The sequence below is a fragment of the Pygocentrus nattereri genome, chromosome 4 (assembly GCF_015220715.1).
Source record: "Pygocentrus nattereri isolate fPygNat1 chromosome 4, fPygNat1.pri, whole genome shotgun sequence".
Taxonomy (NCBI): Eukaryota; Metazoa; Chordata; class Actinopteri; order Characiformes; family Serrasalmidae; genus Pygocentrus; species Pygocentrus nattereri.
Window position 1 is genome coordinate 3,932,552 of NC_051214.1, and position 12,500 is coordinate 3,945,051.

The window sequence follows — 12,500 nt, forward strand, 5'->3', positions numbered from 1 at the left end:
GCTTTGGTTTTAATGGCATCACAAAAACACAGAAATCAAATTGGGCTGTTTTTGAAGCTTTGGTTCCATGTATGTAGTGTATGGACCAGGGGCCGTATCAAAGAAACCTCCTTTCCTTCTGCCTTAACTTAAGATCTGACAGGCCAAGATCAGATTTTTCACTAAGCAAAAAGTCTGATCTAAATTTAAGAATCTCATCTTACAGCATCTTATCTCAAGTCAGGAATTCTTAACCTACTCAATCGAATCGAACGTCTGTTACCTAGCAACCTAGTTGTCCAAAAGTTAGTTAGCCAGACAGCTAACGTTAGCTACCGTTACTGAGGTAAAACAGGTGACATAAAACTAAAGTGTGATAAACTGAAAGTTAATAATATTGCGTCAGCGCTTCGTGCTGTTTATCAGAGTCGCCGCTGCACAGTTTCAGTCTCCATTACCCAAATGCTCCGCTAACATCATTCCAACTAATAAACAGACACACGTTCAGCTCTGACTCTTCATTATTCACCACCATCACTGGAATATTTAATCTGACGAGTTTTCATCAACAACAACACACGAAGGTAATAAGAGGCAACGGTGAGGATCGCATCTGTAGTGTCTAGGTTTTAAACGCTGTTAAAAGAAAAGACCCTCACAAGTCAAAACAGGGTTTTCAATGTAGATGTATATATATATATATATATATATATATATATATATATATATATATATATATATATATATATATATATATGTAATGTCATTATGCTGGTTATAGTGAACTGAGCTGCCTGTCACTGCATAAAACAACAGAAGCAGACAGTTAAAACAGAAGTTAAGACGCTCTGGGGGTTTATATTAAAGTTAGGACAGTATTTCGGATTTAGGATAATTAGGATGTTTTGTATGATATTGTTTTCTTGTCTGGAGTCAATGATCAGATTATGAGCTTAAGAACTGTTGTTCTGTAGTAGCTTCTGTCCTGAATTCAGTCCCAACTGAAGGTGCCATTGTGATTAAACATACAAGATAAAATAAGATAAGATTTCAGACTTCTGTTTTCCACGATATGGGCCCTTTAACATATCTTTTTGTTATGAATCATATTTAACTAGATTCAGTGCATTGCAGCTGAACACAAGATTTGGATGGCAGTTTTTAAATATGGTACTACTAGTGAAATTGTGTCTGTGTGACAAAATATCGGGATATGTATCATATATCGTGAAAATGTCTGATGTGCTATTTTCGTATCGCCCACCCCATCAGACATTCACACCCCTACCTGTTGCGGTCAGCAGGGTGGTCAGCCCCTCCGTTACAGCTTATGTCGATGGTGAAGACCTCTTCGTCCTCCGAGTACTCAGCGCTGGGTTCTCTCTTCACACTGTCCATTTTAGACTTCCTCCTCCTCTTCCTCCTCTTTTTCATTGCACTGCTTTCAGTGCCGGACAGTGATGGCCCCAGGCTCTGGACGGAGGAGCCCATCAACACCGCTGCATCTGAAAGTATGGGGGAGGTGGCCAGGTACGACGGCACCACTTCCTGCAGGAGAGGTAAGGTAATAAACTGAGGAATGTTATATGTACATAATTCATGAAGTGTACATAATTTTCACATGAATAAATTACAGCAACACAATTACTGCCTAAATATAAATCTGTTACAATATATACATTTTTTATTCCTGTAGAAATGATTTGCGTATTTGAATGCAGTGAGCACACTTGCCCGGAGCGGTGGGCAGCCCTATCCACGGCGCCCGGGGAGCAGTTGGGGGTTAGGTGTCTTGCTCAAGGACACCTCAGTCATGGACTGTCGGTGCTGGGGATCGAACCGGCGACCTTCCGGTCACAGGGCCAGATCCCTAACCTCCACGACTGCCCCCATGATCAGAAAAAGGTTATCAGGGTCACGTGAAAACCTCAAATGTCTCACAGCTGCATCTTACGCTGGAACATTATGATGAAGAAATGTTTGCATTATTTTTTTAAGAGATTTTTAAGAGGCCAAAAGAAATAACCCCCCGACCCCTGAAAATGCTTTCAATTGAAGTTGAACTACACAAGCTTTGGGGGTTTGGAGACCTCTCTGGTGGAAAAGTGTAATTACATGCAATGATCAGATCTTCATAACCATCATATCTTCATCAGTATAACGCTGATTTGTATTTCGCTGTTGTTGGAATAAAACTTTGTATCTCCAAAACAGGAGAAGCAAAAAAAACTACTTTACTTTTAATGAAAGTCAAAGGAACCAGACGTCATTCTGGGCCGTTTCTTTTAGTCCACGCATCATGAAATTTACACCCGATGTAAAGAACAACATGCATTTTCAAATTGTTCCGATAGCAGCGATTTAAGACCTAAACATCGAGCTGGATCTTCTTTCCGAGCCTGTGCGCATGATGTTAAGACGAAGACACCTACAGCGCGGTCCGACAAAAATCAATTTTAACAGAAAAATCTTACATAGCAACGGAGAAACTTGCCTGTTTACTTGCTAGTATGTTTCAAATGAGTTGATGCTCTCAGGGAAACTCCACCCACTAACGTCTAAGATTTACATACGTAAACGTTTAAATGTTTACCTTAACCTGCTTCTCTGTCTACATCACAGCAGCTTTAAGAACTACTGTAAGATACGCAGAACATTTTTAGATGGACTAATTCCATCTTTTAAAATTTTAGAACTATAAATAACCAAAAGATCACACTGCATGTCGTGAAGGACCCATCTGAGAGCGGTTACCACGGATTAGCTGTAGTATCAAGTAAAAGCAAGATAAATACAGCCGTGTGCAAAAGTTTGGGCGCCTCTAGTCAAATTCAATTACTGATATAATTGATAAATCTGCGTTTTTTACTATTATTGTTCACATATATGCAGTTGTATACAAAGGTTTGGGCACCTCGGTCAAATGACATGTTCTGTTGATCTTCCACAAACTGAAAATAAGATCAAACATCATCTACAGAGACACATTTTATAACGCATTCACTGCTTATTGGCTGGATTTATCATATTGGAGAAAAATGTTTAAATGTGGCAAAATGTTATGAAACATTTCATAGTTAATGTTTTTTTTAATTATGTTTCATTTTGCTCAAAAATGATCAGGAATGCCATATTTAAGTGTGTTTCCTGTAGAGGATGTGTTATTAACTTATAACTTATTCGCACTTCAATCAACAAAATATTTCATTCAGACTTCAGACTCAAGGTATTCGGACTTTTCCATGCGACTGTACACTGAACAACGTTGTTCCCACATTCTTGACACCTCAAAGAGGAATGGGGCACCCCCCCACCTCCGAAATCCCCAATTCACCCCTGCTTGTATGAAGACACAGCAGACACAGGTTGGAAACTTCTAGAAAGTATGTTAAGGTTAAATAAGCACATTAACCTTAGCCATAGCCAGCTGCAGTAAACAAGACCTCCAGAGTTCACGAGAAGGCCACTCAATGACTCTGAATGTGCTTCTGTGTGTGGTCTGTGAATCTGCTATGGGAGTTATGTGCTGAAACCAAACACAGAATAGTGCAGTTGTGCCAACAACACAGGGACAGTTTGGCTGCGGTCACTTGCCTGAGTGACCTGCTCAACTGCACCATTAGGCCTTCCTTATTGCATAATAAAGTGCTGCATATGAGGCTTTAAATACAAATGAACCAACTATAAAGGTGCACCTAATCAGTCTAATCAGTAAAATGGCACCTCCTGAATATGAATGCTTTTTTTAATTGCTTATACAGGGAGATTCACTCGAAAGAGGCCCCGAATATTCTGTAATAACTCTCTCTAGGACGAAGCAATCTGAACCAAACTACGTGCAACGAGCTCCTCAGTATATGGAGCTTCGATCAAGCTGGGATGCCCCTGCGTCGATGAGGTAGGTGCCGGACAGCCATCGCAACGTTTAACCTCTCCAATGCTTGCTGGTGTGTTCAGGAACATGGAGCGCCGCGTCATCGAGATCACATGTAATGCTATTGGTTACACATACCTCAAGGTATGTAGCGTTTTTTTTGGTTCAGATTCCTTCATCCTAATGGGAGTTACAGCAGAATATTCAGGGCCTCTTTCGAGTGAATCACCCTGTATTTCACTACTGTGTTCACGTTCCTTCTATTTCTTTAAATAAGTGTGAACAGTACCGATATCAAGTCACACTGGACTGAATGGGTGAAATCAAGGTAAAACCAATGAGAGCGCTTACATGCACACCAATAATATCGGATCATTATCGGATTTTCTGCATTATTACGTGATTATATATGAGCAGTCGTGTAGATTAGCTTAGATCAGATTTCTTAGATCAGATTAAGTCCATTAACAGATTTCTAGAAACTGGCACAGGCTGGATTTAAGCTCAGTTATGATGTTTTCAGAGCAGGTGTACCCTTACTCTGATTTCTTTCCTTTTTCTCAGTTTGCGCAGGTGTGAAAACCGAATGCTGATCTGGAAACAGCAAGCAGCGTTTAACACAGCGCCAACAAAACACTTTTGACTCTGGAATAATGAAATGTTTGCTGGACCAAATGAAGAATTTGAATATCCTTCATCTTCTAGACGATATATATTTATATTTTCTAGTAAAGTGACTCGATGTTTTAAAAATCATGTCTGTTGGCCGACTACAAAGCTGAAATCCGATTACTGCCTGACTCTTGCAGACCCAGAGTTTTCCCTTTATATGATTACCCAAGAGAATGTAAATGCTTTGAATGAATGATTGACAAAATCTAATTTTCTGCAGCGATCAGATTATTAAGCGCATGTAAACACACGGATTGTGAAAACAGGCCAAGTTGTTAGTGTTGCAACACAGTGGTGGTGTAAAGGGCATCCAGGGTGTATTTACAAATGCAGCACAGAGAGAGAGAGAGGGAGGGAGAGAGAGAGAGAGAGTGAGAGACAGAGAGACAGAGAGAGAGAGAGCGAGAGAGAGAGAGAGAGAGAGAGAGAGAGAGAGAGAGAGAGAGAGAGAGAGAGAGAGAGAGAAAGAGAAAGAAATAGAGAGAGAGAGAGTGAGAAAGAAATAGAGAGAGAGAGACAGAGAGAAAGAGAGAGAGAGAGGGAGAGAGAGGGAGAGAGAGAGGGAGAGAGGGAGAGAGAGAGAGAAAGAAATAGAGAGAGAGAGAGAAAGAGAGAGAGAGAGAGAGAGAGAGAGAGAGAGAGAGAGAGAGAGAGAGAGAGAGAGAGAGAAAGAGAGAAAGAGAGAGAGAGAGAGAGAGAGAGAGAGAGAGAGAGAGAGAGAAAGAGAGAAAGAGAGAGAGAGAGAGAGGGAGAGAGAGGGAGAGAGAGAGAGAAAGAAATAGAGAGAGAGAGAGAGAAAGAGAGAGAGAGAGAGAGAGAGAGAGAGAGAGAGAGGGAGAGAGAGAGAGAAAGAAATAGAGAGAGAGAGAGAGAGAGAGAGAGAGAGAGAGAGAGAGAGAGAGAGAGAGAGAGAGAGAGAGAGAGAGAAATAGAGAGAGAGCTGGGTTTAAATGGAACTTGTGGGAGATTTATTCTGAGTTCAGTTGAAACAAAGCCGTCACTGTTACTCACCTGAGTAGAGACCAAACACACACACACACACACATGTTTTACCATCACACACACACACACATCCGGTCTCGCCATGCAGCCTATAAACTCTCAGTTTCAGATGCAGCCCCCGACATTTGAACCAGCTCAGTGAAGACCAAGCATTCAAAACTAGATCTAACCTGATTAATACCTTTTAAGCTAATTAATATCTTTACCAGCATAAACTAAGATTACTAAGCAGATGACTCCTGTTCCTCACATCTGATTGGCTGAGCCACGTTGGAAGCAGACTGGCTTATTGCTTTAGTATAATGCAGCACAGTGTACTGATTTTCTAAAACTGTGGACAATATAAAATATAATTAAATGAACACATAAACGATGATCCCACTAAGAAATGCAGTTCATTTACGGCATGTTGTTGCTAAGCAACCATGAAAAAGGTCAAAACCTTCAGTCACCCAACAATGTGTTTTGTAGTCGTTTCAGGATTTTTTTTAAAAACATTTTGAAAAATCTTTACCCTTTTAGGCATCCAGAATACTCACTTTTTAAATTAAAGCAACACTTTATAGACGTTGCTTTCAATTTGGCCACATAATCCAGTCAGTGGGATGAGTAGAGTATATCACTGTGACGTCCACTATACAAATATAGCCATTTTACCAGTGGGGGGCTGAAGTACACAAACCATGTACTGGAGTTAAAGTAGAGACCCTCAGGGTAAAATATGACTCCAGTAAAAGTAGAAGTTCCTCCCTTTAGAGTAAAAGTACTAAAGTATTTCCCTTCAAATGTACTTAAGTATAAAGTAAAAGTACTAAAAGAGTAATTCTGGCTCTGATCTGGTCCTGTTATCATTTTTATAACCAGACTGGCTTCATGAACTCATTTCAGGTGAAAGTCCTCCAGCGTCTCTCTTGGTAAACCAGTCTTTTAATAGAACGTCATTAATTAGTGACGCTGACGTCTATTAAAATGATCAGAAGCACAAAACACTGAAGGTAAACAGTTTCCATCAGGGAGAACCGAGTGGCTCTGAAATCACTTTTTACACACAAGCAAAGTTTCAGTTTCAGATTTATTTACAACTTAGTTCCAAGTTTAAGTTGAATAAAAACTGGCTTTAAACTCAGGATCACAGATGAGCTCCTTTACTATGTTGATCTGTAGGCGTCTGTTCATAAACATAAACCAGCCCAAACTCATTTACTATAAAATGAAATGGTGTTTGTAGAAATTCAGAAAAAAGCCGCGTCAGTCTCGACTGCATATGTGGACATATTTCTATATTGAGCTCTATTTACACAAAGTTAGGTTAGTTCATCATTTATGTTGAACAGACTCTCCCAAAGTTTTACGCTGCTGCGCTGACGTTGAACCAAGTGCTGCACTGGGTCGGTATGACCAACAGGTCAAAACCAGCTCTAAACAAAGTGACCGCTGGGCCCTGATTGGTGCTCTGGCTTTGCGCTTCTTTCGTTTTGACATGTTACGTTTTTATACACACAGAAACCAAAAGGAACGACAGATTTCTCAAAATGTAGGAGGAAAAAGTCGGATATTAGACTCTGAAATGTAGTGGAGTGAAAGGAGAAAGTCCAGAATGGAGAAACTTCAGTAATATATAGATATACTAAAGTATACATACACAAACACGAAAAAACTACTTAAGTAATTAGTAAGTAAAGTAAGTACTAATTACATTTACTTTGGTATTGTCCACCACTGCATTTTACTTACTATCAAAAACCATCAGTGAACCTACACAACGTCTGAGCTTGTATATGAAATGCTGATGATGGTTTTCACTGCAGACTATTTTGTCTTACACTACCCTGCTATGGTAGAACTACCATAAAACAATGTCTCCTTGGTCTAATAAATAAGATCACTGTTGTGGCTGTGCTGCACTGGTGTGTGTTGCTGTCACAGCCTTTGTGCGTTGGACTGATGCGAGTGATGACTCATTATTATTGGCGGGTTATCACAGGCGCGGAGTTGATTTCCTCTGAGGACGACGCATAAACTCTATCTGTGTGCTGATGTGGGTTAAGGCGTACCTGATCGTTCTCCGTCTGCGTGACGAAGAAGGCCTCTCCGTTCTCTCCCAGCTTCATGTGCAAATTTACAGGCTCTCCATTCACCTCTATGTCCACCTGGACAAGACAGGACACACAAACTTTATTCTGCACTGACATCAACCCTTTAAACTCCACAGGGTTGTAAATGGGCACTACAGAACTTGCGTATTAGATCCATAGCAGTTACTGAATAATTCATAATAGTAGAGAATAGACCACAATAAGCCACAATAACCATATAATGTGCCTACGCTTTATCTGGAACTATTCAGAAATATTCTGAAATCAACTGAAATCGACTTTAGAAACATATTAAAAACAAACACACACACCGATCAGGCGTACCATCCTGACCACCTCCTCGTTTCTACGCTCACTGTCCATCTTATCAGCTCCACTGACCGTATAGTTTCACTCTGTAGTTCTACAGTTACAGACTGTAGTCCATCTGTTTCTCTGATACTCTGTTACCCTGTTCTTCAGTGGTCAGGACCCCCATGGACCCTCACAGAGCAGGTACTGTTTGGGTGGTGGGTCATTCTCAACACTGACGTGGTGGTGGTGTGTTAGTGTGTGTTGTGCTGGTCTGAGTGGATCAGACACAGCAGTGCTGCTGTGTAACACATCAGTGCTGAGAATGACCCCATCTTCCCATCTCCATGGACGTAACAGTCGAAAGGCTAATTAAATACAGTAGACAGAACTGCTACAGTGCCGCCCATCTGGAAGTCCACTACAGTACGTTCTGTTGTTTCCACCCCACAACAGTGGCAGCAGCGGGACTCACCACTTTCTCCCGGGAGCGCAGCACGCCCATCTTGCCGAATCGGACGTGGAAAGGGGAGCATTGCAGAGAGCTGTCCGGCTGCCGCACCACGATTATGTCGATACAGCCTGAGAGCGTGGCTGGGTTCAGTCCCCGATACAGCTCCTTCACCTGCACGAACACCTGCCCCGCCAGCTGCCCCACGTAGTTCATGGTCTGACTCTACACACATACACAGAGACAAGGGAGAGATGGAGGAACATCAGATGAGCCTTTGTGCACAGGTGAGGAGAACACCATGCAGGTAAAGGTCAAGCATAATCCAACAGGTAAGGGATGAAATAAGATGAACAATCATTTTGAGCAATGGAACTAAGCTGAAGGGAGAATATGTGATGTTGAATTGGTGGGGTTGGTGTAGTAGGTGCAATTCTGATAACTTAAAGTGATGATTCGGCCAAATTTCCATATAATCAGCCAAGACATGACTGGAATTCTGGGTTTGCTGGTTTGGAGCTGATATTTGTTTGGCTTTGTCCATTTTTATAGGCAACATGGCTGCATTAGGAGTGAAAACAAAATAAAATGACTAGAAAACCCATCTGTTCAGGCAATGCTCTTAATACTGTGTTGTTACATGTCTTACACTATATTAACAAAAGTTGTCATTCACTCGTCCAAATCACTGAATTCAGGTGTTCCAATCACTTCCATGGCCACAGGTGTATAAAGCCGAGCCCCTAGGCCTGCAGACTGCTTCTACAGACATTAGTGAAAGAATGGGTCGCTCTCAGGAGCTCAGTGAGTTCCAGCGTGGTACCGTGATCGGACGCCACCTGTGCAGCAAGTCCAGTCGTGAAATTTCCTCACTACTAAATATTCCACAGTCAACTGTCAGTGGGATTATAACAAAGTGGAAGCGATTGGGAACGACAGCAACTCAGCCACGAAGTGGTCGGCCACGTAAAATGACAGAGCGGTCAGCGGATGCTGAGGGGCATAGTGCACAGAGGTCACCGACTTTCTGCAGAGTCAATCACTACAGACCTCCAAACTTCATGTGGCCTTCAGATCAGCTCAAGAACAGCGTAGAGAGCTTCATGGAATGGGTTTCCATGGCCGAGCAGCTGCATCCAAGCCTTATATCACCAAGAGCAATGCAAAGCGTGGAATGCAGTGGAGTAAAGCGCCGCCACTGGACTCTAGAGCAGTGGAGACGTGTTCACTGGAGTGACCAATCACGCTTCTCCATCTGGAAATCCGATGGACGAGTCTGGGTTTGGCGGTTGCCAGGAGACGGTACTTGTCTGACTGCATTGTGCCGAGTGTAAAGTTTGGTGGAGGGGGGATCATGGTGTGGGGTTGTTTTTCAGGAGTTGGGCTCGGCCCCTTAATTCCAGTGAAAGGAACTCTTAAAGCTTCAGCACCAAGAGATTTTGGATAATTTCATGCTCCCAACTTTGTGGGAACAGTTTGGGGAGTTTGGCCCCTTCATGCTCCAACATGACTGCACACCAGTGCACAAAGCAGGTCCATAAAGACGTGGATGAGCCAGTTTGGTGTGGAAGAACTTGACTGGCCTGCACAGAATCCTGACCTCAACCCCATAGAACACCTTTGGGATGAATTAGAGCGGAGACTGTGAGCCAGGCCTTCTCGTCCAACATCAGTGTCTGACCTCACAAATGTGCTTCTGTAATATTTCTGCACTTTTGTCGTCAGAAAGTATTTATGCAACTTACCAGTAGCTTAGCTACTACTACAATAGGGACCCTAGCAGAAGTAGCATTATCGCTGAAGTTTGAAGAAAACCTTCTGCAACAACCAGGTCCAGACCTGAGTGTCCTCCTAGCTAATTACAGCCATGCCATAGGGTTATAACTGAAAACACTCTGCGCTGTTCTGTCTCCACCTTGCAGCGTCCTGCGCTTAATGCAAGTTAAATCCGTGAACGTTGACCTCTGATCCATCTTTGAAAGATCCCGACTGGACCCCTTTTCTCATAACCTTCACATACTCTGCACTGATCCTTCTGGAAATGTCCAACAGTTGCTTTCCACTACACGTTAAAGCCACTTACAACCAATCACAGCCCCAGGGAACGCGTTCTTAGCCTATCAGAACTTCAAGCATGTGCTTGTCCAGACCAATCAGAGCCTGGGCTCGATCGAATGACCTCACTGTTTATTCTTGACAACACGTTCTGCTTAAGATTACAATGGATGCTATAAAGGTTCTGTGGGCATTAAGAAAGCTCGTCTGGACGGTGCTGAATGTCCTGCTTTTAGTGGTGTGTGGTTAAAGGGTCAAGGAGAGGACCACCTGCGTAAGCGTCAGGTATTTGGGGATTGCTGACCTGAGCGTACAGTTACAGGGACACACCAGCAGGGCAGCCCACACCAGACACAGCTGTTAGCCCGACTTCAAACGGAGTGACTCAACATCTGATGCCTGTGCCCTACATGCAGAATGTCCAGCTTAAGGTCAGGTTAACCCTGTGCTGGAGCGACTCGTCCAACTTAATGAGAGACTTTACACAACAGTGAGTTCCGGCCACGCGAGCTGATTGTTTGAGAAGCGTTCTGTTATTTCGCCATAACATGACGAGTTTTTCACAAACACTGTCACTCTGCTGAGACGGTGTTGCTAAGCAACGACTTTGACAGCTGTAGGAGACGCTCAGGCCATTTGAACGTTTCTACTTCTGACTTCGCCACAAACAGAAAACGGACACTGTTAAGACCACATCTGACCGACAGCCGATTTGGTCCGACTCTGAAGACGAGACGACACTAAATTCCCAAACTGACGTCACCACTGAGCAGCTTTTCAGTCGGCAGCTGTGACAGAAGAACAGCTGAACAACCTGGAATCAGCCAGAAATGAACCCAACACCATTCGCCAAACTAAACGGGCTGTAAGAAGCTTCACAGACCGGCTGGAACAAAACAACATTAATACTGATCTGGACAAACTGACCAAACTGAGCTGAACCTGATATTGGCTCAGTTTTACGGCTCAGTCTGATTTGGTCCGACTCTGAAGACGACAAGACACGTTTGGCGAATGGTGTTAGCTGGGAATATTGGGCAATGTGGACGCACATCTCTGAGTGAACGATAACCATAAAGCATTCAGCCAAGCCAGAGAATAAACAGCATTTTATATTTGAAAATGGTTTCGATGGAAATCTGGGAGAGCCAGTTTGAACGGAATGCAGCTGTTAAAATGAATAAGTGTATTATCTATAATCTTTCAGATGCTGTGCTTCAGTTTGTCAGTACTTCTGTTTACTATTAATATTCAGGTTTCTTTCCTGTAGAAATGACTCAATTTATTATATCGCTGCTGTCAGAACAAAACCTCATATCTCCATTTTTATCATTTTTCAGTTTTTTTACATAATTTGGAAATGCCTGTTGCTCATTACATTGTGTGTAAATTTCATGATGAACGGACCAAAATAAACAGCCCAAAATGACTTTGAAAAAATTCTGGTTCCATTGACTTACATTGCAAGTAAAGTATATTTTTTCCTTTTCCTGTAAAGTTTTGGAGATACCAGGTTTTGTTCTGACAGCAGCGAAATATTGTTGGTTTACACCTCCATTCTGTGTAAAGCGACTTACTCTTAAGCCTTAGGTTCACTACATGACTTCTGAAGTCTAAACAGATAATAAAAGACCGGGCGTCTCACACTATCAGACTGGTGTTTACTGGGGATTATACACTAATAGATTAGGGGTCACAGCCTACTCAACTTTTAAGAACGCTTGGGTTCTCCTCTTACTGGGAGACGCAAATAAACAAACGTGGAGCGCTCACTGCTGCTGTTGTCTCTGCCGTTTGCACTGACACAGCAAAGAAGCAGCAGGTAAATGTGTTTAAGTGAGTCTCCTGGATTTAAAAATGTGATTACTGTGCTGTTTTTACAGTTTTATATGTACATAAACTCGATTGTGCCTTAAACTCAGCTCATTAAAAAGCTTCGCTCCACATTTGAGAGACTTCTCCACATTTTTCTTTGTTTCTTTGCTGTATTTACTTCTTTCGCGTGCTCGGTTTTCATTGGCTGTTGCAGGAATCCGTTCAGATGGAGCCGTTGACCGGTTTACACTCTGAAACGTGATCG

General features: G+C 42.4%; 1 protein-coding gene across 3 annotated transcripts in view; it reads right to left on the reverse strand.

Annotated features, from left to right (window-relative positions):
- The window catches only part of si:ch73-21k16.1 (phosphatidate phosphatase LPIN1), a 50,925-nt gene that overhangs the window by 24,095 nt on the left and 14,330 nt on the right, over positions 1-12,500 (reverse strand). For all 3 annotated transcript variants that reach the window (XR_005130217.1, XM_017714731.2, XM_017714732.2), the window contains exons 2-4: positions 8,390-8,590; positions 7,582-7,677; positions 1,268-1,527 (exon numbers count right to left, since the gene is read on the reverse strand). Coding sequence is in view for 2 of the 3 variants with exons in the window: in XM_017714731.2 (XP_017570220.1) it covers positions 1,268-1,527; positions 7,582-7,677; positions 8,390-8,590 (557 nt within the window). In the remaining variant the exon portion in view is untranslated. The remainder of the gene's footprint in view (positions 1-1,267; positions 1,528-7,581; positions 7,678-8,389; positions 8,591-12,500) is intronic.